At 46.0% G+C, this 27,947-nt stretch overlaps 2 protein-coding genes across 3 annotated transcripts in view; both read right to left on the bottom strand.

Annotated features, from left to right (window-relative positions):
- Positions 1 to 2,864: 2,864 nt before the first annotated feature.
- On the bottom strand, positions 2,865 to 19,311 carry LOC116947114 (hepatic sodium/bile acid cotransporter-like). Its single transcript, XM_076070465.1, has 6 exons — positions 18,868 to 19,311; positions 12,379 to 12,780; positions 10,522 to 10,726; positions 9,456 to 9,634; positions 5,650 to 5,861; positions 2,865 to 4,650 (listed from the first exon to the last, which is right to left on the bottom strand). The coding sequence occupies exons 2-6, from the start codon at positions 12,759 to 12,761 to the stop codon at positions 4,529 to 4,531; spliced, it is 1,101 nt and encodes a 366-aa protein (XP_075926580.1). The 5' UTR covers positions 12,762 to 12,780; positions 18,868 to 19,311; the 3' UTR covers positions 2,865 to 4,528.
- A 1,700-nt stretch (positions 19,312 to 21,011) lies between these two features.
- LOC116947338 (hepatic sodium/bile acid cotransporter-like) overlaps positions 21,012 to 27,947 on the bottom strand; it is a 28,400-nt gene continuing 21,464 nt past the window's right edge. For both annotated transcript variants that reach the window (XM_076070464.1, XM_032962951.2), the window contains exons 5-7: positions 27,235 to 27,367; positions 26,403 to 26,481; positions 21,012 to 24,557 (exon numbers count right to left, since the gene is read on the bottom strand). In XM_076070464.1, coding sequence (XP_075926579.1) covers positions 24,400 to 24,557; positions 26,403 to 26,481; positions 27,235 to 27,367 — 370 coding nt within the window. In that variant the 3' untranslated portion in view covers positions 21,012 to 24,399. The remainder of the gene's footprint in view (positions 24,558 to 26,402; positions 26,482 to 27,234; positions 27,368 to 27,947) is intronic.

The following is a 27,947-nucleotide window of genomic DNA, read 5'->3' on the forward strand; positions in this document are numbered from 1 at the left end:
TCCAGCAGTGGATTGATCATGGCTGGCGAACGAGGACTCCCAACATGCCAATAAACACATGCAGGAAAACTTGCCAAATTATGAGCCAGTTTTAGGGGCCGTCCATAAATGACGTCACGCGATTTTGGACGATTTTTGACCCCCCCCCCCATCGTCACACGGCGTCACAAAAAGTCAGACCCCCCCTCAAATATGACGTCACAAAGCTCTGCCCTCCCCCCCCCCCCAAAAAAAATATAAAACATGCTTCAAATCGCTTTAAACTATTGTCATTGTAGTGTGTATTTAATGTGCCGCTGCACTCTGATGTTGTAGGAGAAAACATTTACAAAAAAGTATATTTACTTAAATAAAACCATCACTTTACCCTACATTGCGGTGATCACAAAAAAGATCTCCAAAATCTTGAATAAACACAAGATCCAGGTCCGATTCAACACATTACATAAAATCCGTGATCTGGTTCTGTCTGTAAAAGATGTGCTTCCGGACATACAGTACCCTGGCGTCTACAAACAAAGTTGCCTCTGTGGTAGTAGTTACATTGGAGAAACCAAACGACATGTCTCGGACCGCATTCGTGAACACAAAGCAGACCTAAAACATGGTAGGACCAACACCTCGGCCGTGGCAGATCATTGTTATAATTCAGAAGGCTCACATGACATTGACTTCTCCAAGACAGAGGTTCTTTGCAAGCCATCGGGCTACCATGAGAGAATCGTTCATGAGGCTATCCACATATACAAAGACAGAGACAATTTCAACCGAGATGGATTCTGGCTGAGCAATCATTGGAAGGATTTGATAAACCATTTCGGGTCTTAATTGATTGTTCACGCTTACGGTGACTTTCAGACCGCATCCATTATTTTCGTCTCCCCCCTCCTCTTTTCCGAATATAGATGGACTCGTCCATCTGAACAAACTGCCAAATCGCTCTCCGTGGTGCTAACGTTAAAAATAACCGCCACTTTTTTCAAATGATGATTGCTTGTGTTGCAGTCGAAACGTCGTGAGAATTTTTTTGCTTTATATTTTTATTTTATTGTTTCCCTTCGTGACTTTACCGAAAGAACCAAGAATATGAATCCCTGCAGTCACGAAAGCTTTGAATCAAAATTTAGAACGTGTTGTCTATATTTATTTAAAAGTTGCGCATTTTGATGTGACATCACATTTCTCAAACCCCTAAGAATAATTACCAAGCAAATGAGTTCACCTTGTTTACAAGCGCTTGTAGGAAGACGAGTGCGAGCGATGCACGTGGTTTCTACAAACACCCGTCCCTTGCAAGATACATCACATTCAAACCACCACTGCAGTGCAAGCACAGACATTCAAGGCGGTCCCAGCAATGGCCCGTCTCTCCTCTATATATAACAATTCGCTTGATCGTCCTCTGTCTGTAACGCACTGGAATATTAATAAAAACTGTGTGCTGCGGGTGGCGAGTAGGGGCGGGGGGGGGTTATGACGTCACGCCATGCTGGTGAGGTGGAGGGGTTGATGACAGCAAACTGTTGGTGAGAGGAGTACTGACGTCACGCAAGATTGGGGTCGTGTTGTGAGGAAGGGGGGGGTTGATGACGTCACGGGTCACAAGGCAGCGAGTGATGACGTCATGCAAGATTGGGGTGGTGTTGAAAAGGGGGGATGACGTCACGGGAAACACAAGGCAGTGAGAGGAGTGATGACGTCAGGCGACAATTGAGTCGCGGCAGGAGGACTTCACAAATCTGGCTGTCACCTGATGAAGCTGGTTGTAATTACTGGCGAAACGTCGTACTCAGATTGTAAATGTTGTGGATTTGCTCTCCAACACACCGGTGTGCTGTACTAGTGACGAATTGGCCACGTTCTGTTTACGTGACAAACCCTTAACTCTAAGTGGCTGTGTCGGGTGGTGGCGGGTTTAACGACACATTTATATATACGCAATCTAACCCCCAACAAACTCTATTATGGGTGATGAAGCCACGCGAACATGCCCGTCAACCCCTTACCTTATTACGGACCAATTCAGAACCTTATTGGTAGCCCCGTGCCCCTTATAAATCTCAACGTTCATCCTACCAAGTCCCATCACGAGGGAGAAACACAGACACATACATTTGTTTGTGCACGTATTGAAACGGCTGTACGCCGTACGGACCGTGAAAACTCAATATCCCCGTGCAACACGGATTGAGCGAGATTGTGGTGCGTTGGTGAGGCGAGGGGGGGGTATGACGTCACGCGACATTGGTGAGGTGCAGGAGAGGGAGTGATTTTTAAAAACCTATACATTTGCCATCCTTTTACCGCAGAAGTTCCGCGGGTTCCCGCTCGGACAGCACTTAATTCTGAACCCCACGTCACGTATTCATGCTTATAGAGCGCCGCCTACTGAATTACCCGTGAAGTTAATACATTTAACAAAGGCTTTCGCTACAACTACAATCCGTGAGGTGTTTTTTGGGTTATATCGCGTCGATATAAATGTGTCGTTAAAGCCGCCACCACCCGACACAGACAACTGGTAAGGTTCGTCACGTAGACAAGACATGCCAATTCGTTACTAGTTCAGCACACCGGTGTGTTGGAGAGTAAGCCCACAATATTGACAAAAAAATATCGTGCTATGGAAACCTATCAGGTTCTTCAATCTATGGTAACGTAATGCTCAGCTTGGGAGATTATTTACAGATACTCAGGACATACACACCACTCTGGGACGTCAGAGGAGAGATGGATTGTTGCATCGCAGGTTCGCGAGGGATGGTGACGACTTGAGTAGGCCATCATCCAGCAGCGGATTGATCATAGCCGGTGACGAGGGTGATGATGATTATGGCAAACACAGATGAAGAGTTTCCATAAAATATTGGGAAGATTTTTATTTAAAGCTTTCGTGACTGCAGGGATTCATATTCTTGGTTCTTTCGGTAAAGTCACGTAGAAGGGAAACAAAAAAATAATAAAAATATTAAACAATAAAATGATGATTGCTTGTGTTGCAGTCGAAACGTCGTGGGAATTGTATTGTTTTATATTTTTATTATTTTATTGTTTCCCTTCTACGTGACTTTACCGAAAGAACCAAGAATATTGGGAAGATTGTTAGTGTGTCGGCAATTTATATAAAAGCGTTTTGATTTACTTTTTAATCAACAAACTTTAACAAAGGATTTTTTTGCAAGAAAGTGCAGTAATTATTGGTTATTTCGGTAAAGTCACGTGACTTTACCGAAAGAACCAAAAATATGAATCCCTGCAGTCACGAAAGCTTTAAATCAAAATTTAAAGTGCAGTAAATTATTTGGTACTGAACGTGGAACGTCTCCAGGCACATCGTGAATTGCTGTACCGTGCTTAAGACATTTTTACTTTGATGGCATTCTCCGGATTATGAGACGTTCCGGAAAGTAGGACGCACCCCACACTTGTGCCCGGTATCAATAAAAGTTATACAAATATGGCCAAAAAGATTCCCCATATAGCCTCAACAGACTGTTGGGGCAAGTGCTGTTAGCGAGCACCTATGAAGGCCGGCACGGCACACGAGGGGGTAGGTGGCCAACACCACGCCCGACCGCCTTTGTCTCCCCAGCGGCGATGTTTACTACACATCGCACCAGGAACTCATTCGAGGGTGAGTCGACCTAGGTGAGGCCCAGGACCGATTCAGATTATCGTCACTGGTGTTGGCCGTGAGCAGGAATCAAACCGGGGTTGCCAGGTCCATATGCACAGCATGATAACCACTACACTGCCGCTCCCCAGATACAAATCTGGCCACACACACACGCCTAGTAGATTATAATAAATCGAGGCTCTCTTTGAACGAAGATGACAAAGCCACGAAGTTACAAGATCAAGTCATCGACACACGGTGTCGTCAAGACAACATAACTAAAGCAAATAGACACAATTCAGTTAGTTTGTTTTTTTTAATTACTTTGGTATTTTTTTTTCCAATTGTATCCAGCTTGAGGTAAGTTCTGATATGAAGCATTCATTCGAATATCTAAGCAGATCAGTGCAGCTCTTTGTATTAGACATCGGCCCACCAAAACGTAGCGGCACAAAGCTAGCTACCTCCGAAATCCCTTCAAGCGAACCACGGTCCACAAGGTGACGGAGCAGAGCCAGTGAGATACGGTGCACACGGGAAGGGGTCGCACTTCCCAAACCACCTCTGCCGCCACTGAGAATGTCTCTGAACAGGTGGAAATTCGCCAAATTAAATTGCAGCCTTTGGTCACCTGGCTGAGACAATCAACGACGGTATTGACGCTTGAGAGCCCAGTTTGATCATAGGCAGCTGTCTGGATTCAAAGCCAGGATGTTATAGGCACCAGGCATGTGCTCTGACCTCTGCATCAGAGGCCCTCCGCGAAAAAATGTGGTTGCTAAATCCACGGTAATTCCTGGCGTCACTTAAAAAAACCACGAGCTCCGAAATCATTCCGCTCCATACGCAATGTCCTCCCATATCACAAAAAAAGTGCAGGGCAGCGTAAGTTGTGGCCTAGCTCAAACAAAGTCAAAAGGCTGTTCCGGAAAAAGATTCATTTCTGTCATCTTCACTCTTGTGCCTTGACATACCGCCATCCAACTCCGTGACTTCACCTTCAAGCTTGATTCTGTAAATCTCGACGGTTCTCTCTGCGTAAAACGACACGGACGCAACACGTGGGCAAAAATCAGGTGACGTTACGCGCAAGCTTTCACAGCACAGTACCCGCAGGTCAAATAAAACACTGCTCCTTACTCAAAACATGCAAGGCGCGATGGTCATATCTTATTGCCGGCCCTGAGCTTGTGATGGAAAGTCCACATTCCTATGGTAGGAACTGCCTGCATTACATGTACAACCGTTTTTGTAAATCCACTGCTGGATCAGTGAGTGCCTACCCACGCCATGCGGGTCGCCGGGTTTATTTGACCATACTTCACCACGCTGGTCAGTGCGGGTTGTTGGAGATAAGAGAGCATTGCCGTGGCTGCATAGCACAGGACAACAATATATATTACTGCATTTCTCTCTGCTGGGCACTACGCGGTCATGCAGTCTTGTGCATTACAGTTCTGTACAGCATGCATTTAGGTGCTAAATAAACATACGTCGTAATGTTTATCTGCTGTGTACAACAGAATGGTCATGAGCAACACAGATTCCAGTATCCTACTGCTGGACTAATCGTAAGGAGATCGTCATTGGTAATCGCAACGCATGTACTCCGAACAACTGGAAACTAGCCACGGCAATAGCAAAAAACGTTATGGGGTTTATGTCTTGCCAATAACAACAAGAGTTCGTGATGGCGTGTATTTTTTTGCGGGTCCTCAGGGTTTTCCCTCCACATGTAGAAACACGCGTCTTAGAGTATTTGGCCGCTATACATTTCCACGTGACAAGCCACTTGGCTGAACTACCAATTGTGGCCAGGTCGCTTCTGAAAAAAGAGCTAGAAAGCTCAGTGGGCCTTACCTGGTAAGACAAAAAAAGTAGTTTAGTTTAGACACGGGTATACCTCTGTGGGGGCTGTGTCTGTTCTCACTTTACCCGTGTTAAGACCCACCCCCCGACAGCCCACTTGTTTTCGGTTCATAAATCGCCCTGCGGTCAACAGCAGAGACGGCGGTGCCTTGGGGCAGGCGTACCGGCGTGGCGCTTTTCTTTTTGCCGGTAGCAGTGGACGTACAGCCGGAACATGAGCACGAGCAGCAGCGCCATCGCAATCTGGAAGATGATGTAGAGCAGCGGGAAGAGGTAAAGCGGGCCGATCACTTGTGGGTCAAAGGTCAGCCTCAGGATGGCGGAGCACAGCTGCAGGTTCTGGAATCCTGTTTCCATGGAGATGGCACGTCTGCATCTGTCCGTGAAAGCCGGGGAGAGAGGGGATGGGCGTAAGCGTTGTTGTTGTTTGCTACTTGTGGTACTGGCACATTGGGAGCCCTGAGGAGAGACCCACTGAAGCTGATATTTGGTTCACTATTACATTTTCAATGAATCCAGGGCCCGTTGAGCTTCATGGGACCCAATGCTTTTGCTTAGTTTGCATGTGCCTAGCACCACCACTGTTGTTTTGGTTGCCAACTCTAAGATACAAAGCAACTGGCATATATACTAGCAGGGGCAGAATGCTATCTTACAACCCTGGCAGAGACAAGGACCACGTGCAAATGCATTGCCTTCATAAGTGTATTATTACACGACTGACAAGATCCAGCACAGTCAATTTCCTGGAAGACTTTCATATATTCCTGAACAGCTACCTCAGTCAGTATCTTCATTTAACAGGAGCATTAAATAAACCCATTGAGACACGTGAAATGTTGGCTCTTATGTGAAGGGTGAACTGGGTTACATCAAGCCGTTAAGTACCCCAAATGATAATTTTAAAAAAACATATTAGATGTAACAAATGCAACAAATCTACACTATAATGTTACAATAACAAGTAAAGAATGTGAAAAAATAATTATTATTACAATTATTATTGTATGGAAATTATATCGACTTGTACCACACGGCGTTGGTTCACTCCTGAAGAGGCAGAAATGACTCAGCGGTGCGAGGAGGAACCACAGATGAGTGAGCGAGTTATAAGTGTTAGTTTTCGGAATGTAAACATTCTGGTAAAATGTCAACTTATACTATGTATGTATCTTGAACTTCTTTCACGCTGTACGTAGCCAAACATGCTCAACGGATGTGTGGGGGAAGGACAACAAACTGAACACAAAAAAAAACTGTTCTAAAGAAATTAGTTTTAAAATTACATTTAAAAGTGCATAGCTCCGGTGGCTTCCGAATATTGGAAGGAAGAGCTTTCCAGACGGCCACAGAAGCGCATCTGAAAGCGTGCGAAGCAGTGATCGTTTTTGTTCGATGGTTAGCCAAAAGCCACTGCGAGGATGGCCGGAGTTTGCCTAGTGGTGTACGCTCGTTGACGGGGTCAACAAGGGATTGTGGTTCATTTGCGGCAAGCAATTTGTGTGTAATGAGTGCGAAAACAGATTGAATAAACGCAAAAACAAAACATGAAAACAACCACTTATCTTATCGAAAAAATTTACACAGGTCTTCGTCAAGGCTATTCATTATTTTTTGTATATTTTTTAACTCAGCTATGGTTGGAATTTAATTTGAACGCGGTATGGGAGGTCAAGTGATTCCAGAACAGAGGGGCATCAATTGAGATTGATGGCAGAACAAACCTGTTTACTGCACCACATAAACACGCAGTGATTGGGGGTCTTGGTTTGTGGGGATTTTGATCTGGAGATAAGCAACACAGTTGTGGCATTATCTCATTTGTATACGCGTGGAAGGTAAATTATGCCCAATTAATTTCTCTCCAGTCTGAGAGAGGCCGACAAAAACCAGGCACGGAATAGGGATCACGACAATGGGACGAATAGCGAATGAAAAAAATTGTGATCTAATGAAATATTATCGCCGTGTTTTGTTGTAGCTTTGTAAACGGGCGTCGTCAGCATGATCAAAGCAGACGAAACGCGAGTCAGACCTTTTATGGGTGGACAAAGGAAAAAGACAATTCATTCCTAAGTCTCTCGGTTGATGCTGGCAGTGGTGCACACAAATGAACAAAAACTCAACACATTCGTCAATTACACTGTGGCTTCAAAATAAACAAATGAGGTGACCATTCTAGCAATGGACCTTCTTCATAGTACGGACATGATCCAATATGAAATTTTTTACATAATTGAAGATGTATTTTTTTTATTTTGAAGGCCACTGTTATTGACGAATGTGTTAAACATCCTAGTTATTAGACTAACAATAAAACAAATATAAACGTATTCTTGGTTCTTTCGGTAAAGTCACGTAGAAGGGAAACAATAACATAATAAAAATATAAAACAATACAATTCTCACGACGTTTCGACTGCAACACAAGCAATCATCATCAGGTGTGAAAACCAAAACAAGAAAATTTGAAAAAAGTGGCGTTTTTTTAACGTTAGCACCACGGATAGCGATTTGACAGTTTGTTCAAATGGACGAGTCCATCTATGTTCGGAAAAGAGGAGGGGGGAGACGAAAAATAATGGATGCTGTCTGAAAGCCACCTGAAGCGTGATCAATCAATTAAGACCGAAATGGTTTATCAAATCCTTCCAATGATTGCTAAGCCAGAATCCATCTTCTCGGTTGAAATTGTCTCTGTTTTTGTATATGTGGATAGCCTCATGAATGAATCTCTCATGGTAGCCAGATGGCTTGCAAAGAACCTCTGTCTTGGAGAAGTCAATGTCATGTGAACCTACTGAATTACAACAGTGATCTGCCATGGCCAAGGTGTTGGTCCTACCATGTTTTAGGTCTGCTTTGTGTTCACGAATGCGGTTCGAGACGTCGTTTGGTTTCTCCAATGTAACTACTACCACAGAGGCAACTTAGTTTGTAGACGCGACATGTCTCTGACCGCATTCGTGAACACAAAGCAGACCTGAAACACGGTAGGACCAACACCTCAGCCATGGCAGATCACTGTTATAATTCAGTAGGTTCACATGACATTGACTTCTCCAAGACAGATGTTCTTTGCATGCCATCTGGCTACCATGAGAGATTCGTTCATGAGGCTATCCACATATACAAACACAGAGACAATTTCAACCGAGAAGATGGATTCTGGCTTAGCAATCATTGGAAGGATTTGATAAACCATTTCGGGTCTTAATTGATTTATCACGCTTAAGGTGGCTTTCAGACTGCATCCATTATTTTTCGTCTCCCCTACTCTTTTCCGACCATAGATGGACTCGTCCATCTGAACAAACTGTCAAATCGCTATCCGTGGTGCTAACGTTAAAAAAAACGCCACTTTTTTTCAAATTTTCTAGTGTGGTTTTCACACCTGATGATGATTGCTTGTGTTGCAGTCGAAACGTCGTGAGAATTAAATTTTTTATATTTTTATCATTTTATTGTTTCCCTTCTACGTGACTTTACCGAAAGAACCAAGAATATGAATCCCTACAGTCACGAAAGCTTAAAATCAAAATATAAACGTGTCATTAGCATTATGTTCAAAAGTACTTGAGCTAACTATTTTTTATTTAGCAGGTAAGGCCCACTGAGCTTTTTTTCAGAAGCAATCTGGCCATATTACTGTGTGGAGATTCATCGCAGCCAAATATTCTAAACACACGTTTCTAAATGTGGAAGGGAAAACCGGAGAACACGGAGAAAATTCCACACGACCACAGGGAGAGCATGCAAACTCCAAATATACAAGCTTCATGGTCAGGATCGAACCCACGACTTCCTTGCATACGAGGCGAGGGAGTTAGCGTCTCGCCACCGTGGCGTCCAAGCTGATATGTGGTGCACCCATATTCCTTCACGGATGTGCTCCCCCCTCCCCCATTTAATCCACTTAATTTGCTTATGTCAAGGGCCACCACTGGTATCCCAGTACTGAGACGCGCACTTGTAGGAGAGGTGGAAGAGCCCCGCGAGGAAGAAGCCCAACGTGAATCCGAGCAGGGGCATGAGCACCCCGATGGAGATGAGCGTGGGAGAGAACACGAGCCAGATGATAGAGCCCATGTACAGCGCCATCAGGACGATGAAGACAATCCCGGTGACCAGCAGGAGCGCCATCCCAGCCTGCGGCACACAGTGACGGGAAGACAGAACCTTCGCTTCTACCAGGCGAGAGGCTTGCATCGTCTCGGTCATGATCTATGTCCACCGCTGGATGGAGGCCTCCGCCTCTCCCCCCACCAAGCCGTCACCCTCCGTCACAGTTCTACAATGTAACGGTCCATCCAGCTCCCGATAGCGAGCTCGTCTCATCACGCATGCACGCCTGTCCCACAGAGAAGGGGGCGGCACTTTCCCGCCCGCCTGGCCAACAAGAACAACGTTTGTCACGTGATAGTCCACCTGATAGGCTTCTCGGAGATGTAATTCATCCATGTGAAGTGAAAAATTTAATTGTGTGCATTTTGTCATTGTTAACCGGGGTAAGGCCATCAACTCACTCCACTCTAGAGAACAAGGTTTAAATCACTGGTGGCCGATGGATTAGAACCCTTCTCATCGTTGCCAGCTCAGCACTTTCCTCTCGGCCACACAGCCAACTCACGTCACGCCATCCTTAACCCTTTCCCGTTCTGAGACAAGTGCAAGTTGCAAGGGTGGGTGTCCCGTTCACCTCTGAATCTCAGCGTTAATTTTATTTAGAGAGGCGCAGCACCGTTGTTCTTAAAGACATTGTACTCACCACAGAGAACCGTAGCGACACGACCGCATTCGAGAATAGCTGGCGCCAAACTGTACCCACACCCTCTAGCACTTGTGGGAGCCTCGGTACTGATAAAGTAATTTTATTTTAGGTTTTTTTCCGGTGACGTACACGTACGCCATCGGAACAGAATCGAAAGAAAAACTGATGACGTACACGTTCGTCATCGGAACGCTAAAGGGTTAATCGACGCTCGCACACAGCAGCAGCAGCAGCAGCATCACGCCGCATGATGCTGCGTACTCACCCGCAGCATCATGCGCGAGTACTTGGGGAACTTGGCGTTGATGAAGATTCCCGCGGCGCAGGGCAAGAGGATGAGAGCGAGGGTGATGGAGATCTTCCCGTACGGAATGACAAAGCGCGTGTCCGACAGGCCGTGACTGTACGCCCACAGCAGCAGCGGCATCATGCCCAGCGCCAGCACGTTGGAGCACGTGGTCATGAGGATGCTGCACACGAAAACAGTACAACGGCAACGTCACCATACACCGACGCGCGCCTGATTGTCTATTAACAGTTCCACGGATTTGGCACACAATTTAGATTGGAGGCATTTAAGGTGTCTGCACCAAAAGTGTTTGGAACCTCCCGGTTTCGTTTCTTGGCATCTCCAGTGTGCCACCTCCGTCCTCATATAAACGAACTGTTTTCGTTACGAAACGAAAGTGTTAGCGTGAATGTCATTTAACAACATAATGGTTATTTTTAAGTTGTTGCTGTTTTTTTAAATCTGTAACTGTGGAATGCGTTGATGTTGTCTGCCGACTGAGTCGCCCTTGAACGAGAGCTTCTCAGCCCACTGAGCCTCATACACGGGGAACTACTTCTCTGTTTCTGATTCTTGTCTATTTGTAATGTATTGACTTCAGAGACATAACTGTAGAGGGCTCTAGACTTGAAGCTTTCGTGACTGCAAGGATTCATACTCTTTGGTTTTTTCGGTAAAGTCACATAGGTAAAATAAAATTTTAACTAAAAGAAAACAACTAAATTAAATCACGACGTTTTGGAGGCAACACAAGCTTCCGTCTTCAGGTGGAACAGTCACAGCAAGATAGATGCAGCTATCTTGCTGTGACTGTTCCACCTGAAGACGGAAGCTTGTGTTGCCTCCAAAACGTCGTGATTTAATTTAGTTGTTTTCTTTTATTTAAAATTTTACTTTACCTACGTGACTTTACCGAAAAAAAACAAAGAGTATGTAGAGGGCTCCTTTATTATTTCTTGTCGGCATACAGCTACGACATGAGGACACAGTCACAGGTTAGGATATAGCGTCGACCACATAGCGATGATGGCGACATTCGACGAAATAGCTGGTTGACTATATATTGACGACAGCGACAAAGACTATATAGCTGGCTGACTCTATCAACGACGGCGACGAAGAGACTGCAGCGATGACAGCGACAACGATAGCCAAGACCCCGAACCCCCACGACAGCGCTGAACCCCGCTCGCCTCTCCCTTATATTCACCCAGCGTGGCGAAGCTCCGCTCTTGGCCACGCCCCTCTTCTCGAACTCTCTCGCGGGTTCCAGGAGCTTCCAGTTCGATCCCCTCTTTGACCCTTGGCCCAGTTATGCCCCCCCCTTGTGGTCGCTCGCGTGTGTACTGTCTAATGTTGCACCCACAGCCGTAGTTAGCACTCATGGCCGCTAGTCGGCATACTGTCATATATTCATAAAACCCTCACCGAGTAATACCACTGCGTAAGGTGTGGCGGTTGTGGTGTACAGAGCTCTCCGATGTGTTTTCGGGTGGTGCCGCGTGTTGTTCAGCACGATGTCCCACATTTCGCTGCCAGCAGAGCAAAATGCCCAACATGACAGCCCGAAAACACATCAGGAGGCAATGCGGCGCAGCCACGAAAAACCTATGCAGCAGTATAATGACGATGCATGCATGTGCATGGATGTAGAACTTATGTCGCACCGTACGTAGCCAACCGTGCTCATCGGTGGTGAGGACGGTGATGTTGATTGACGGAAACGATCGTTGATTTATGATGAAGGCGATAATTGGTCACCGACCGATTACGGTTTATAGATGGCATCACTGGTAGCAATCGCAATATAGGCGCGCACGCGCACACCGGGACCTGAGGTTCATGTCTCCGTCGAGCGCCAGCGCGAACACGTTGGAGAGGTTCCCTCCGGGACAGCAGCCACAGATGAGGACGGTGACGGCCTCCACGGGATTCAGGCGGAAGACCTTGGCCAAGGCGAAGGCGGTGAGCGGCATGATGCCGAACTGCGCCAGCACGGCGATGAAAATGCCCCGGGGCTTCCTGAGGTGTGCGCCGATGTGCTCGAGCTCCATGGTGCAGCCCAGCGACACCATGGTGACCACGAGGACCAACGTGACGGCGGCGTTGATGGCGTTGCCGTAGGTGTCCTCTCCCTCGGGGCTGGCGGCCGTGCCGTTGCCGGCGCCGCCATCGAACCAGGCGGGCGACGAATCCGTAGCGGGGAGCAGCGACATGGGTCCGTGGCCCTGTTACCTGTCCTCGTGAAGAGACAAAGACGGACGAACATCAATGATTGCCCCCCCCCCCAACCAACCACCTCCTTCCCCCACCCTGCACGCAAGCGTAGAGAGGAACTTACACATATACACATGCGAATATGCAAAGACAAAGTACCTACATAGCCTCAGGAGACCCCAACCCTTATCACTACACTTACCCCTATCACGACCCCAACTCCTCTTACTACCCAACCCTATCACTACCCTCAACCGCTCCTTAACCACTCCCAACCCATTCTCCCGTCACCATAACTATACCGCCACTTCTAGATTTGAAGCTTTCGTGACTGCAAGGATTCATACTTTTGGGGTTTTTTCGGTAAAGTCACCGCCACTTTTAATTAGAACGTTAAAAGCTATAAAGGTCGGGGTCGATGAGTTGAGACTCTGCGTTGTTTTCTGTCCTCCGGAGAAGTGGGGGCGACTCCACAACAGCTGGGCACCAGGAATGGTGGGGGGGGGGGGGGTTGTAAAACGTAAAACAAATTATTTCGAAAAGGTCCTCCTTTTCAAAATAAATTGCGTGTCTGCAATAGCGATCAGAGACACCCTCCACGTCACAACACCGCAGCTCACATCTCTCAGCACGGAGGCCAGCCCCGAAATCGAATTCGGGGGCGTGCTTTGTACTCCGACTGTGCACGTGGGAGGCTCGGAGTCAAATCCCTGATCACCATTGCCTTCTCTTAAATAGTAAAAATAATTATAAATGCAACTGATCTGGCTACCCGTAGCTTTTCGCAGAGTGCACAATTATACAGTACGTGCAATTCATCACATGCGAGCTCACACCGGCCAAAACTACCCACGCGCCTCAAGTCGCTGTTCAGCCTGCGTACGCGTCACACGAGTTATCGTGGACTCTGCTTTACCCCATACATATTACAGGGCGCTTCAAAAAAATGTTAACACTTGCATGGGACTCTCGTTTTTTATTATGAGAGAACGGAAAATAAATACACTGTAACATGACGACAAATGAATGTTGATAGCTTATAAAAGTAAAAAAAGACTCCACTTGTTCGCCATCGTTGTCAACGCGTGCCTGGAATCTTCTCCAGGTGATCTCCAGAGCCCGTAGACGGCACATTCCTCGTTGTGTCATTGCAAATTCTCAGAAGTGTCAACATTTTTGTTCGAAAGCACCCTGCATTAGTATTCATAACAACGCGATTTTTTTCCTGTAATGCGGTCTTCCTCAGGAACGCAACTACCGTGTTATAGGAGGGCCGGCCTGTGCTTGTGCAGCCAAGAGTCCCAAGGTGTTGTCTCTCTTCCCGAATAAACAAAAAACCCGGACCCTTGTCCGTGATCACGGACAATACCACGGACTTTACCGTATCTCCCATTTATACGACGTCTTCTTTGGTTCTTTCGGTAAAGTCACGTAGAATGAGAATAAAATAATAAAATAAAACAATAAAATTCTCACGACGTTTCGGCCACAACACAAGTGGCCTTCTTCAGGTGAAAGGAACAAACCTGTCGGGACGACAGAGCTACAATGAACGCTGCTAAGATTCGCAGCGTCTTTTAAGCTGGTTGAGAGAAGTGAGGCACCTTGACAAAGGGGTTTACATATCAAACAGGAGAATTTAGCATTGAAACAGTTGAGGGATTAGCTTGTGACTGGTCACAGAAATAGCTCTGTTAAAGTCAAAGCCTACACATCCACAGAGGCACCTAGTGCATGGACGCCAAAGGGGCTGCAACAACTCAACTATCATACAGTAAACCGATGTGAAAAAAAACTAAGTCTAAATTACATCAATATAATAAATGTACTCAATATATTCTTCAATAAGCTGAGCTATTAACAGCAACTGGGTATACACTACACTATATAATGAATACCATATAGTAAACAGATTTAAAAAAACTAAAATATAAACTACCTCAATGTTATCAATAAACTCTATATATTCTCCAATCAGCTGAGCTACCAACAATAAGTCGTTATATATCACGATGTTATATGGCAAAAAATGGGTGGATTCTTACCTTCCACTTCAGCACCACGGACAGCTACGAGCCCCGTTCAGACGGACGAGTCCATCACGGTCGGAACAGAACAGGGAGGAGAGAAACAGCTGCGAGGCGCTGTTATAATCATGTTATAAACCATACCATTAACAGTGGTGTGAGAAGTATTAGAGTCAATGCCAGCGAAAGAGCTGCGGTCTGAAGGTCACCATAAAATAATTAATTAAGAACCGAAATGGTTTAAAACATCTTTCCAATGGTTACGAAGCCAGAATACATCTTCTCGGTTGAAATTGTCTTTGTGCTTGTATATGTGGATAGCCTCATGAACGAATCTCTCATGGTAGCCGGTTGGCTTGCAAATAACCTCCGTCTTGGAGAAGTCAATGTCATGTGAGCCCACTGAATTATAACAGTCATCTGCCATGGCGGAGGAGTTCGTTCTACGGTGTTTCAAGTCTGCTTTATGTTCGCGGATGCGGTCCGAGATATGTCGTTTGGTTTCTCCAATGTAGCTACTACCACAGAGGCACTTTAGTTTGTAAACGCCCGGGTACTGTATGTCTGGAACAGCATATTTTACAGATGGAACCAGATCACGGATTTTACGTACTGTGTTGAATCGGACCTGGATCTTGTGTTTATTCAGATTCGTTCATGAGGCTATCCACATATACAAGCACAGAGACAATTTCAACTGAGAAGATGGATTCTGGCTTAGTAACCATTGGAAAGATGTTTTAAACCATTTCGTTTATTAATTATTTATTTTATGGTGACCTTCAGACCGCAGCTCTTTCGCTGGCATTGACTCTTAATACTTCTCACACCACGGTTAATGGTATGGTTTATAACATGATTATAACAGCGCCTCGCAGCTGTTTCTCTCCTCTGTTCCGACCATGATGGACTCGTCCATCTGAACGGGGCTCGTAGCGGTCCGTGTTGCTGATGTGGAGGGTAAGAATCCACCCATTTTTTTCGCCATGTAGCATCGTGCTATATAACGACTTATTGTTGGTAGCTCAGCTGATTGGAGAATATATAGAGTTTATTGATAACATTGAGGTATATTCTTAGTTTTTTCGGTAAAGTCACGTTGAAGAGAAACAACAAAATAATAAAATATATATAAAACAATAAAATCAAAATTTAACATTGAGGTAGTTTATATTTTAGTTTTTTTTTATCTGTTTACTATATGGTATTCATTATATAGTGTAGTGTATACCCAGTTGCTGTTAATAGCTCTGCTTATTGAAGAATATATTGAGTACATTTATTATATGCTTAGCTCTTTCGGTAAAGTCACGTTGAAGGGAAACAATAAAATAATAAAATATATAAAAATTGTTTTATTGTATCCCTTCAACGTGACTTTACCGAAAGAGCTAAGAATATGAATTACTGCAGTCACGAAAGCTTTAAATCAAAATTTACATTTATTATATTGATGTAATTTAGACTTAGGTTTTTTTTTTCACATCGGTTTACTGTATGATAGTTGAGTTGTTGCAGCTCCTTTGGCGTCCATGCACTAGGTGCCTCTGTGGATGTGTAGGCTTTGACTTTAACAGAGCTATTTCTGTGACCAGTCACAAGCTAATCCCTCAACTGTTTCAATGCTAAATTCTCCTGTTTGATATGTAAACCCCTTTGTCAAGGTGCCTCACTTCTCTCAACCAGCTTAAAAGACGCTGCGAATCTTAGCAGCGTTCACTGTAGCTCTGTCGTCCCGACAGGTTTGTTCCTTTCACCTGAAGAAGGCCACTTGTGTTGTGGCCGAAACGTCGTGAGAATTTTATTGTTTTATTTTATTATTTTATTCTCATTCTACGTGACTTCACCGAAAGAACCAAAGAAGATGAATCCTTGCAATCACGAAAGCTTTAAATCGAAATTTATACGGCGTCTTTATCAAAGGCGCTTTGCAAGGGCTACGAGTGCTACAATGAGGGTGGCTACAGGCAATACGGTGAATAGGGATGGGGTATGGGGAGGGAGATTTAGTGGGTACGGGGATTACGGGGGTGACCTAGGGATGGAGGGAAGGAAGGGGAAGTTTGTTGCAGTGCAAAGGGGGGGGGGCGAGTCGGGAACCGGTGGATTGTGCACAAGGAGAGGGGAGTAGGGGAGGAGAGATTTGAGAGCGAGAATGGACACCATCACTTTCACCAAGTACGTCCCTTAATTCTCGCAGTGTAAATATTCATACGGATTTAGGCGACATTGAGGTTAATAAGCATGTCGTTTGTTTTTTTTAAAGAGCACAATAACTTTAGATCTAATGTCTAAGCATCTATATTATCTCAGAATCGGATTCATTATCTAGACTGGAGGAATCCGATGAGCAATTAAGCTCTTGTCCACAAATGTCCAGTAGGGGAGGATTAGAATGTGACATCAATACGTACAAAAAACGATATGAGTGCAAAGTATAGGAAAGGTAAACCAATAATTTGAAAGTGATATACAATTAAATTAAAACTATTTTTTTAATCCACCAGGTAAGGCCCACTGAGCTATTAACTTATTTTTCAGAAGCGACCTGGTCACGAATGATAGCTCAACAAAAGTAGCTTATCACGTGGAAATTTACAGCAGCAAAATAATCGAAATGTGATCTTAACAGAAAATATATAATCGGTGACGTTTCAGGCAATTGCCCTTCTGCATACCACGTAAACGGAGGCCAGACAGAGTTGATAAGTGTGAAAGGTTATAATATACTTTTACCCTTTCTGGCAATAAAACGGGAGGTGTTAAGATGTTCAAACGCCAAAGAGAACCCTTCTGCAAGGAATCAAATTCCTGCAACAACCACACACACAGTACTCGTGGTGAGCATGCAAACAAAAAACATGCTCTGATAATGAATATATGCATTGTCTTTGAAACTGATTGATCCACACCAGAGACAGCTTTCTGTAGAGCCTCGTCTCAAACAGTGTTAAACCAGAGGACGCCAAAAGGCGAACAGCACAAAGACAATGCACGATCAGGACATTTATAGGCCGGGGTGAGCAGCTACAATATGGGACCTTTCTTGCCAGTATCAAAATATAAGAATGTGTTTTACCCTTTCTGGCAATAAAGCAGGTGTTAAAATGATAAAACACCAAACAGAAAACTTTTGCAAGGAATCTGCATTAACCACACACGGAATTTGTCGTCAACATGCAAATTTCAATCTTGCTCTGACAAAAGGCTCCCGGCCGCCTTTGTTTCCCTAAAGAAGGCTGTCTCTTGTGCAGGCCAATAAGTTTCAAAGACAATGCAAATATATTATCAGAGCATGTTTGTTTGCATCGAAAAAGCGAAGAACATTATAAATGACTCTTCTCACCCTGGCCACTCTCTGTTTGAGCCGTTGCCATCAGGCAGACGATTCAGATCAGTCAAAACAAGGACAAACAGATTCAAACACAGCTTTTATCCTACAGCAATTACCACACTCAATACTGCTAATTAATTACTAAGTAATACTGTATACAATTGACTGTAAAATAAGGATGTGCAATGATAAAATGTACTTTTATGTGGGTATGTGGGTATACTTGGGTAGTTTTTATATATGAAATTTATTGATTATCTTTTATTTTATTTCTTGTTTTATTTAAATTTATGAATGATGTACTGACTGGTGAGCACTTTAAATTTCGTTGTACTGGTGACAATGACAATAAAGGATCTATCTATCACCACAAGAACCGTGTGTGGTTAATGCAGTAACTTTAGTCAATTGCAAAAGGTTTCCATTTGGTGTTTGAAAATCTTAACACCTGGTGTTTTATTGACAGATACGGTTAAACTTATTCTTATTTTTTTAATACTTTGATACTGGGAAAAAAAAGGTTCCGTGCCCTAGTCGATAAAAGCTGGAGATGGCATTTCACAACCACGGGACCCGATTAATAATAGTTGCTTTTTTAATTCTCTGTTTACCAAGTTTGTTAAGGGCTTATGAATAGTAAGCTAACAGAAAGTAGTTATCCGATAACATGAACAGAATCACGCAAATTCACGAGAACGCATTTCAACTGGAACTGCAATCATGGGACCTTGGGAGGTGACATACCTGGCGTGGTTGGGTTGGGGGGGGGGGTGATCGCGGAAATCCCGAAGTGGTGAGATCGTTGAGCGATGCGGCGACTAAATAATAGTGTCCCCAAACTCCAGCCCCCTCCTCCTCCCGAGTTGTGTGTCTGTGTGAGCGGCGAACGCACTACACTGCGCAGACGGCTACCGAACAAAGTTCGATTCCCGGCCACGGTTGAAACATCAGTGGCTGGCGAGTGATGTCCAAACCGGTCCTGTTTCCTCTCTTCATTCAACTCGGCCAATATATTCCCGGGTTAACACTTAACGTCGTCATTGCCTGGCGAGTGATACATATGCGTGTGTATGTGTGTGTGTGCGCGCGTAGTATAACTTGTCACGCTGTGGTCCTCCCTGAGGTCGACTCGGTCTTAGGTGAGTACCTGAGGTTGTGATGTGTAAATATTGCCCGGGGGGGGGGGTACGAAGGCGGCCGTGCGTGCCATTGGCCACTCCACTCCACCCCCGCCTGATCATATGTAGACGAAGGGGTTTGTCCTCTTGTGAGTTAATGATTCAATGGTGGGAGGGAGGGGGAATAGTGCAGAGGTTAGCGCTACGCTGCGCTACGATCCCGACCAACCGAGTTCAACTCACGGCCAACATCACTGACGATTTTCTGAACCGGGAACTGGAGGCCTCCCCTAGGTCGACTCAGCCTCAAATGAGTACCTGGTGCGGTGTGTAAACATCGCCACTGGGGAGACAAAGGTGGCCGGGCGTGGTGCTGGCCACCCACCCCGTCGTGTGCCGTGCCGACTTTCATAGGTGCTTGCTAACCGCGCTTGCCCCGACAGTCTCTTAAGGCTCCACGGGGGATCTTTGCCTTTGGGTTAATGATTCACAGAAGTGTAACGCCTCTATACGCGGTAGTGGATGATCAATGTATTTTTGTTTTCATATTGAGCGAATGTTTTTACACGTGACTTTTACGCTCAAGACGTCAGATACACAAGAGAAATGTATTAGTATTATTATTAAATGCATGCACGTACAGGGCAACCAGTCCGCCCGGCACGCTCTGATGAACTTCACAGCCCAGTGGATCATTAATAAGGATGGATTCACGTTTCCATACCAAACGTTCTAGATTCACAACGGTTTTATTCCAAATCCTCGAGATCTACGAAGTAGATCAAGACAAAATAGTAACCTTGAATTTAAAAAAACGGTACTTCTGTACCCTCTACAAGGGGGCTCTGTCAAGCTCCCTCTAACGGAGGCCCTTCAGCAGTGGCACGAGTAAGCAATTGTAGGGCTGCGTCTTTACCTCCACCGCAGTGTTAATTTTGAAATTCGATTTCCGCTCACGGCTAACATCAGTGGCGAGATTAAGGCGCCACGGTGGCTAGGAGATGTTAACTACCTCGCCTGGTATGAAGGAGGTCGTGGATTCGATCCCGACCCCGACGCCTGCTGTGTAGTTGGGAGTTTGCATGTTCTCCCCGTGGGCGCGTGGATTTCTCTCTGGGTCTTCCGATTTTTCCCTCCACATTTAGAAACATGCGTGTAGAGTATTTGGCTGCTATAAAAGTGCACGTGATAAACCACTTCGTTGAGCTGTCATATGTGGCCAGGTCGCTTTTGTTTTATAGCTCAGTGGGCCTTACCTGATCAAATAAAAACAGTTTAGTTTTTTTATAGAAATATCTGAACCAGTCCACAGGGATGCGAAAGCTCCCACTTCCATTCACCAACCCCTCATTGCTCAGCGAAAAGTACCGTATGCTCAAACAATTCCCATGACCGTATGTGTGTATGTATGTTGGACTTCTTTCGTACGTCGCCAACCCTGCTTATCGGACGTGCGGGCGAAGGACAACAAACTAAACACAAAAAGTAGTTCTAAAGAAATGAGTTTTCAATCTTGATTTAAAAGCGCATGGCTCCAGTGGCGTCCTAATATCAGAAGCGAGAGCGTTCCAGACGGCCGCAGAAGAGCATCTGAAAGCGATTTTAGCAAGTGGCAAGCACTTTGTGTGTATTGAGTGCGACCTTAACACCGTCTCATCAGGAGCTCTGCTGACACTGCTCGTCAAAATCAGTCGAGAGTATATCGCTAATTACCTCCGCGAATCGACGATCCCATGTCATGTATTCAGATAATGTAGCTGTCCGTACCACTTTTTTATCACAAATCCAACGCTTAAAGTTTTAATGTAATGTTTTCACTTATTTACAATGTATGCCCGGCAAAACAAGAAACACGACCCTAAATAGTCATTTAATACAATTTCAACTTAAGATATTAGTAGATAATGCATACAAATTTGAAAGTAACGTGCGTAATATGCCCAACATAGAATCAACCAGAACGTAAAATGAAGCGAACACTGATCCGAAATCTCCCCGTTTAAAACAAAAACATCCAAATAGCTCCCGGATTAAATCACAGCTCTCCGCCCCGTTCTTGTGTTGTTTCCGCACGTTGTTCAGCACGATGTCTGACGTTTCCCTCCAAGTGCTGGAGGCTTCTTCAGGAACCGCAAAAAAAAAGCTCCCAGCACACGGAGCAGGTCAGACATCGCACAGCAGCGAAACTCAAGACACTTGTAAATAACACTGCGTGTATTTAAAAGCCGCCATTTCTAAACCACGTTGCAGCCAAGAGCCTTCTTCCGAGCACAAAAAGTCCGGTCAAATTGAGTGGCTAATACGAGTCGGAGACTGTACTTAACACCATGGGGGCCTGCTGAGAAATACATTTTAAAATACGTTTTGTTGACGAGTTTTTAAATAGGCATTTTAATGGGTGCTAAATATATAAGTTAATGAGCAACAGGCAAACCTTTAATTAATCAAATAGTATTGCTACTAAAACGCGTTTATAATTAAAAGTAACATTCTAACAATATTGCTGGTCCTGTACATTGCATTGTGGGAGTATTTGTTCGAGCGAGAACACGGCACAATCCACCTCTCCATGCACACCTGGGCCCAGTCGCCGTTTCAATAGCAGAGCTAGGCATAAACACTGTGGACGCATACGAAGTTGCAATATGAAAGCACAGAATGCTGAGACATCTTTCATATACGCATGCAAAAGACACGGTTGTTAAAATATATTGTATTTTAAAAATATATATTTTTTCACGTAAAATATTTTCAAAAAAGACATGCTATGATTATGAAACAAGTTAAACAATGGTTACGCAAAGCAAACACATTTTTATTATTAAGCCTTAACATTGGCAAGTTATCCTAAGATCAAATCACAATCAATGCACCAATCCCATCGGATCTCAAAAAGCTAAGCAGGTTTGAACCCGGTTAGTACTTGCATGGGGGAGCTACTAGGGGCCTGCCAGGCGTTATAGCCATAGGGCTTGCAAGGTGACCAGGAGATTCCCGTGCTGTGAGTTCCTCGTATGCATGGGGTTTCTCCTGCCTCTCCAGGTCCCTCTGACCCGATGCCATTCACATTCACGACTGAAATTGACCAAACATCCCAATGCAGCAGGCCTCATAGTCTGGAGACTCATTGAATCTCTCATAGGTAAATCACTTGCTTGAGTGAGCAATCGGAATGCAAGACAATTGTTGGTGTGAAAAAAAAACACGAGCGTGTGTGAAATAGTTAGCATCTCCAACTCCTAAAATAATAATAATAATTATTATTCTGTTAACGACACTGGGATGTCCACACCCGGTCTCCATTGCAATTGCTTCGCTAAGTTTTCAAAAGTGTACGGAATGTAGTCCCAAAACAACAGGTGGCAGACGGCACGCACAATACACAGACCTGCCATGTAGCCTTATAGAATGCAGAAGGGATTGCTGTTTGCGAGCACGTATTAAGACCAGTATTCACAGACAGGGCATACTTTGTCCGCCGCGACACCCAGCCGCCTTCATCCCTGCGGTGCCGATGTTCACACACAGCACCAGGGTGCTCAGTTAAGGCTGAGTTGAGCTAGGAGAGACCCATATTAGCTCGCGATGCATGTGTCACCGATGCTGTGCATGGCCAGGGATCGAAACCTACGTCGTCAAGATTGCAGTACGGAGTATGAATCACAAAGACAGAGACCCCCCCATATGGCCTGCAAGAGACCATCAGGACGAGTACTCTTAGTGAGCGCCTCTTAAGGCAGGCACGGCACACGAGGGCGTGGGTGGTCAGCACCACACCCAGCCACATGTTTCCTCGGTGCGCTATTAAGTCGACCTAGGGGAAACCGAGAACCGGTTCAGATATTTGTCACAGATCTTGTCTGTGAGCGGGAATCGAACTCGGGTCGCCGGGTTCGTAGCGCAATACGATAACCACTGCGCCACTGGTCCCCATGTGCATACACACCACACACACACAACAACAAATGTCTCCAAATAAAAATGCATATCGTGGATGACGAAGACACGCCATTAAAATTATGAGACCCGAACACGCAAGTTCGTCACTGCAATTCTGATTATTTAACACAACTTCATAAGGGTTCGCGTAACATCATTGACACTAGCGAATAAGTACCATGTCACCGTGTCCCAAAATGTTCCAAAATGTTGGCAACCTGATGAGGTACATTGGCTACTGCTGGTTATCAAGCCACTTATCAGACATTGTGAAGTTCTACCAAGTTAGCTCGTTGTTCCATAGACATTATTCCAGTGAGTGTTCCCAACATTAGCTGATGTTCAGTTAACGGGTATAAGTAAATATGTATAACAGTTGGGGTCGGGGAGGGGGTTAAATCCACAGTATTTTTTGGGACGTGTACAGAAACCGCCCAATGCTATATTCCACATAGTTGGAACAAAATCGATTCTAGATACCGTACTGTCATGCAGATTGTGACCAAATGATCGAGAAAGTCAGACACATGCGCCATAACCTAGGCTTAATCTCTCACTCGATATCTTTTGGAACACTGCCAGACCGGCTTGGAATAGTGTAAGGCACTACCACTAGAGTGCAAGCTATACCTATCCATAAAAAAATGAGATTATTGTACCCGCTATGTTGCACCCTATAATTCTGTACTAAAACATGGAATGCCGTGAGATTGCTCTCCAACAACACACCGGTGGTGGTGCTGCTGAAGCGGTAACAAACCAGGCGCGTTTCTTCACGTGGCAACTTTGCGAATTGGCTGCGTCGGGTGGAGAAGGGTTCACGACACACATTTGACTCGCGCGATCTGGCACCGAACATCAACAAATGGTAATGTCGGTCGCGGAAGCCTGAGTGTTAAACCCGGCGTGAACGAATGGGCTCATAAATAACAAATTGAGGAGCGACAGACACATCGGCGCGCGGCGTTCTTGACTGTTCTGGATAAAGTTAAGCACTGGCCACAATCCCATAGCGTGGAATGAAATGTACTATTGAAACTAGTGAACAAACACGCACCCCCACGTTTGTAGATTCCACCGCGCAAATGCCAAACGCATTTACATGTTACGTGGCAGGCCGAGGAATTTTCCTGTTGTGGAGTTATTGTTTAGTTTGGTCTGTAAATCCATCATCATTATCATTGGGTTACGTTGGGTTCTTTTTACTTCCCCGCCCACATCATCTTTCCTCCCGCTTCTTGACTTTCCACCACGACAGCTTCCTCTTCCACGACACCGTCTCAGAGTTGTGCCCGGCGGGCGCTCCCTCCCTGGCCGTCGACTCCACGTCCATGTCCTCGACCTCCGCCTTGCCCGTGTAAATCGCGTTGACGCTCTCTGGAGTAAGGAGCAGCAACAATAACAACAAAAACACACACAGCACGCAGGCGTGACGCTTCGTCCTTCTCGCGGCCGGAGGTTTTTGCGCAGCCCTTCGTTGTGACATTCGCACCGCAGCGACTGCGCGTCATACTTCTCTGCCAGTTGTTGTTCACCTCTTTTATAACAACAACAACAACAACATCGCGAAAAAACGGAGTAACCCACTCCGTTTTTGTGCGATCGGAGTCGGTAGGGGGGTGGGGGGGCATAAACTCCGCGACCAGCAGCTCGATTTACGAACATTGGGCTCACTGGCCCACCCAGGTGGGAATCAACTGAGGGGGTGCGGGCGGGGGGGGGGCATGAAGATGTATATGGAGGAGGGGGAAAGGCAGTGGCGTAGTAACGATGCTAGCAGCTCAGGGGGGTGCGATCTATCGGTTTGATTTGTTTCGCACGATCTCCATCTAGGCTGCTATGTATGGACGACTCCTCTTGCCTGAATCACATGGGTGGATCAGTGTTGTTGTTCTCTTGTTGAACACGTGTCATCTCGTGGCGGTTGTCAAGGCGGGGGGCCCCGACTCGTAGGTTTGGTCAGCAGGAGGGGTGGGTGGCAAGGCTCCCTCTGCCCCCACACTGGTTAAGCCACTGGGAAAGGTGATGGTGAAGATAACTCGCATACTGGGGGAGAGGGAAAGGGACAGGCGAGGGAGGGAGGGGAGGGAGGAGGGGACGGAGGGAAAGGGACAGGGGAGGGAGGGGAGGAGGGGAGGGAGGGGAGGGGCGAGGGAGGGAGCCCGGGGGAGGGGTGCTCTTGCTCACTCCAGTCACCCTCCTCCTCCTCCTCCACCCGGACTCCACAGGCCACGAAGGCGACACAACGCGTTCGGTGCGGGTGCCGCACCACACGACTGTGGTGACCGCTGCCAGTGAGTGCAGCTGTGACGCCCACGGATTGCGACTCTGAACCAACCGCTCACGAATGCTCATTCGGTTAACGCGTTTGCCGTCGTGTTGCATTCGCATCGCATGATTCGTCGTTCGCCCTTCGTGTTTTATTACGGAGACCGGGTGGAGGGAGGATGGCGACTTAAGCAAGAGCAGTCGTACCCGGATAGCGGCCGAGTTTCAGTGGACGCTGTCTGGGAAGGGATCGGTTTATTTTTAAATGTTCCATCCAACAGACTTGGCCAGGGCGCCACGGTGGCTAGGAGATGTTAACTACCTCGCCTGGTATACAGAAGGTCGTGAGTTTGATCCCGACCCTGACGCCTGCTTTATATTTGGAGTTTGCGTGTCTCTCTCATCATCATCATCATCATCACGGTGGCTAGGAGATGTTAACTACCTCGCCTGGTATACAGGAGGTCGTGAGTTTGATCCCGACCCTGACGCCTGCTTTATATTTGGAGTTTGCGTGTCCTCTCTGCCCGTGGTCGCGTTAATTTTTCTCCGGGTCCTCCGGTTTTTCCCTCCACATTTAGAATCAACATCACGCGTTCAGAGCATTTGGCTGCTATAAATTTCCAAGCGATAAGCCACTTCGTTGAGCGATCATTTGTGGCCAGGTCGCTTCTGAAAAAGAGCTACATGGCTCAGTGGGCCTCGCCTGGTGAAATATAAAGTCCACACGCATCGAGACGGAAGCCCTAACCCAAATGGTATCCTATCAGCCCTAAAGCACGACTGCTAAACCTCAGCCTAGTCCCACCCCGGGTGTTTCACCAAGTCAGGATTTTGACCTTTTGTTGATATTTAATTTGTCCATCATTGCAACTCCCCCCCCCACTCCCTCCCCATGCCTGTTTTGCTGTTTCGTGGCCGCACAGGTTGGTAGTGCCCTCGGGGCAGACGTACCGGTCTGGGGCTGTCTCTGCTTGTGGTAGCAGTGGACGTAGAAGCGGTAGACCAGCACAAAGAGTAGCGCCGTCACCACCTGCAAGCGTCCGCACAAAGCCACGAGCCACGGTGTTGCAAATGATGAAGCAAATAGAAGCAGGGCCCCGTTATGAGTAATCCACTAATCAATATTGGCTCTCAAGGCCAATATTATCCAGCAGCATTATTTCAGCAAGAAATCATCTGCACTGGTTTTGACCGTCTGCATGTACGCTGAACTTGCATATACGCTTTCGCACCGTACGTTGCCAACCGTGCTCAACGGAGGTGCGGGGGGAAGGACAACAAGCTGAACACAAAAGGCAGTTCTAGTTTTAACCGAATGCTGCTGAGTTACCAGATGTTTTTGGCAAGTGCACTGTGTAAATTACAGGGGAGCCCTATTCAACGCCAAACTGATGATGCGTTGTTGCAGAGCATTCTGGGTAAAGGACCAGATATGAGCAGAACTCCGTTCCGTGTCCCCACGTTTAAGTGGAGAACATTTTTTTGGTTTCGACTTAAAACTTTCGTGACTGCAGGAATTAATATTCTTGGTTCTTTCGGTAAAGTCACGTGGATGGAAAACAAAAATAAAAAATTAAAAGCAAAAAAACTCACGACCTTTCTTCCCTCTCCACCTGAAGAAGGCCGCTTGTGTTGCGATCGAAAAGTCGTGGGTTTCTTGCTCTCAATTTCGATTTTTGTTTTCTATCCACGCGACTTTACCGAAAGAACCAAGAATATCATGTGTTTTGTTGTCGGGCCCGTCGGCCCACGGGGCTTTCCAGATCAACACCACCACGCACACCTGGAAGAAGATGTAGAGCAGAGGGAAGAGGTAGAGCGGGCCGATCACTTGCGGGTCGAAGGTCAGTTTGAGGACCGCGGTGCACAGCTGCAGGTTCTGGCAGCCGGTCTCCATGGACACCGTGCGTCTGCACCTGTAAGACGAGAGGACAAATAGCGCAAGCCGCGATCTGAAATGTCAGACGGTAACTCAAAACACTTTCACTCTGCAGGCAGGTCCCCGCTTTTTACGACGCAGCAGTGCGTTCCTGGAAAGCCCCGTCGTAAAAAAAAAAGAAAACGGATCCGGCTTGCGCGCGGAGAGTGGAAACGGCGGAAACACCACTTGCCGATGTGTTCCTCCTTTTATCGGCCGTTACTGTGCGGGGTTCGACCGGTCAACATCCACACGAGCATCTGAGGAGACCATAAAAGCCTCAAGGCCAAGTCGCACCGGAGACCACACCGGCTTCTGTTAGAATTGCGTTCGGGAAGGTGCGTCGTAAATCGAGTTGCGGCGTCGTAAATCGATCCTTGGTGGAATTGTATAAACCGTGGTAAATGTGGACCGTTGTAAAGCGGAGACCGAACTGCGTTTTAGATTTTTTTTTCTTCGTAATGAAGTTCGCCCCGAGTGAAAAACGAACGAGGTTGGGTACATCGCGTTGATGATGTTGCAGAAAAGCGATTAGTTTCGGGTTTTTTTAAAAGAAAAAATGTGGTTATTTAAGGACA

This window comes from Petromyzon marinus, chromosome 29, assembly GCF_048934315.1.
Source record: "Petromyzon marinus isolate PM22_M1 ecotype Great Lakes invasive population chromosome 29, UKy_Petmar_22M1.pri1.0, whole genome shotgun sequence".
In the NCBI taxonomy this organism is placed as follows: Eukaryota; Metazoa; Chordata; class Hyperoartia; order Petromyzontiformes; family Petromyzontidae; genus Petromyzon; species Petromyzon marinus.

Coding starts and splice junctions, on each gene's coding strand:
- LOC116947114 (XM_076070465.1), bottom strand. CDS start 12,761: ATGTCGCTGCTCCCCGCTACGGATTCGTCGCCCGCCTGGTTCGATGGC. Junction 10,727..12,378: donor GACGGAGACATGAACCTCAG/GTCCCGGTGTGC, acceptor TTTCGTGTGCAG/CATCCTCATGACCACGTGCT. Junction 9,635..10,521: donor ACTCGCGCATGATGCTGCGG/GTGAGTACGCAG, acceptor TGTGTGCCGCAG/GCTGGGATGGCGCTCCTGCT.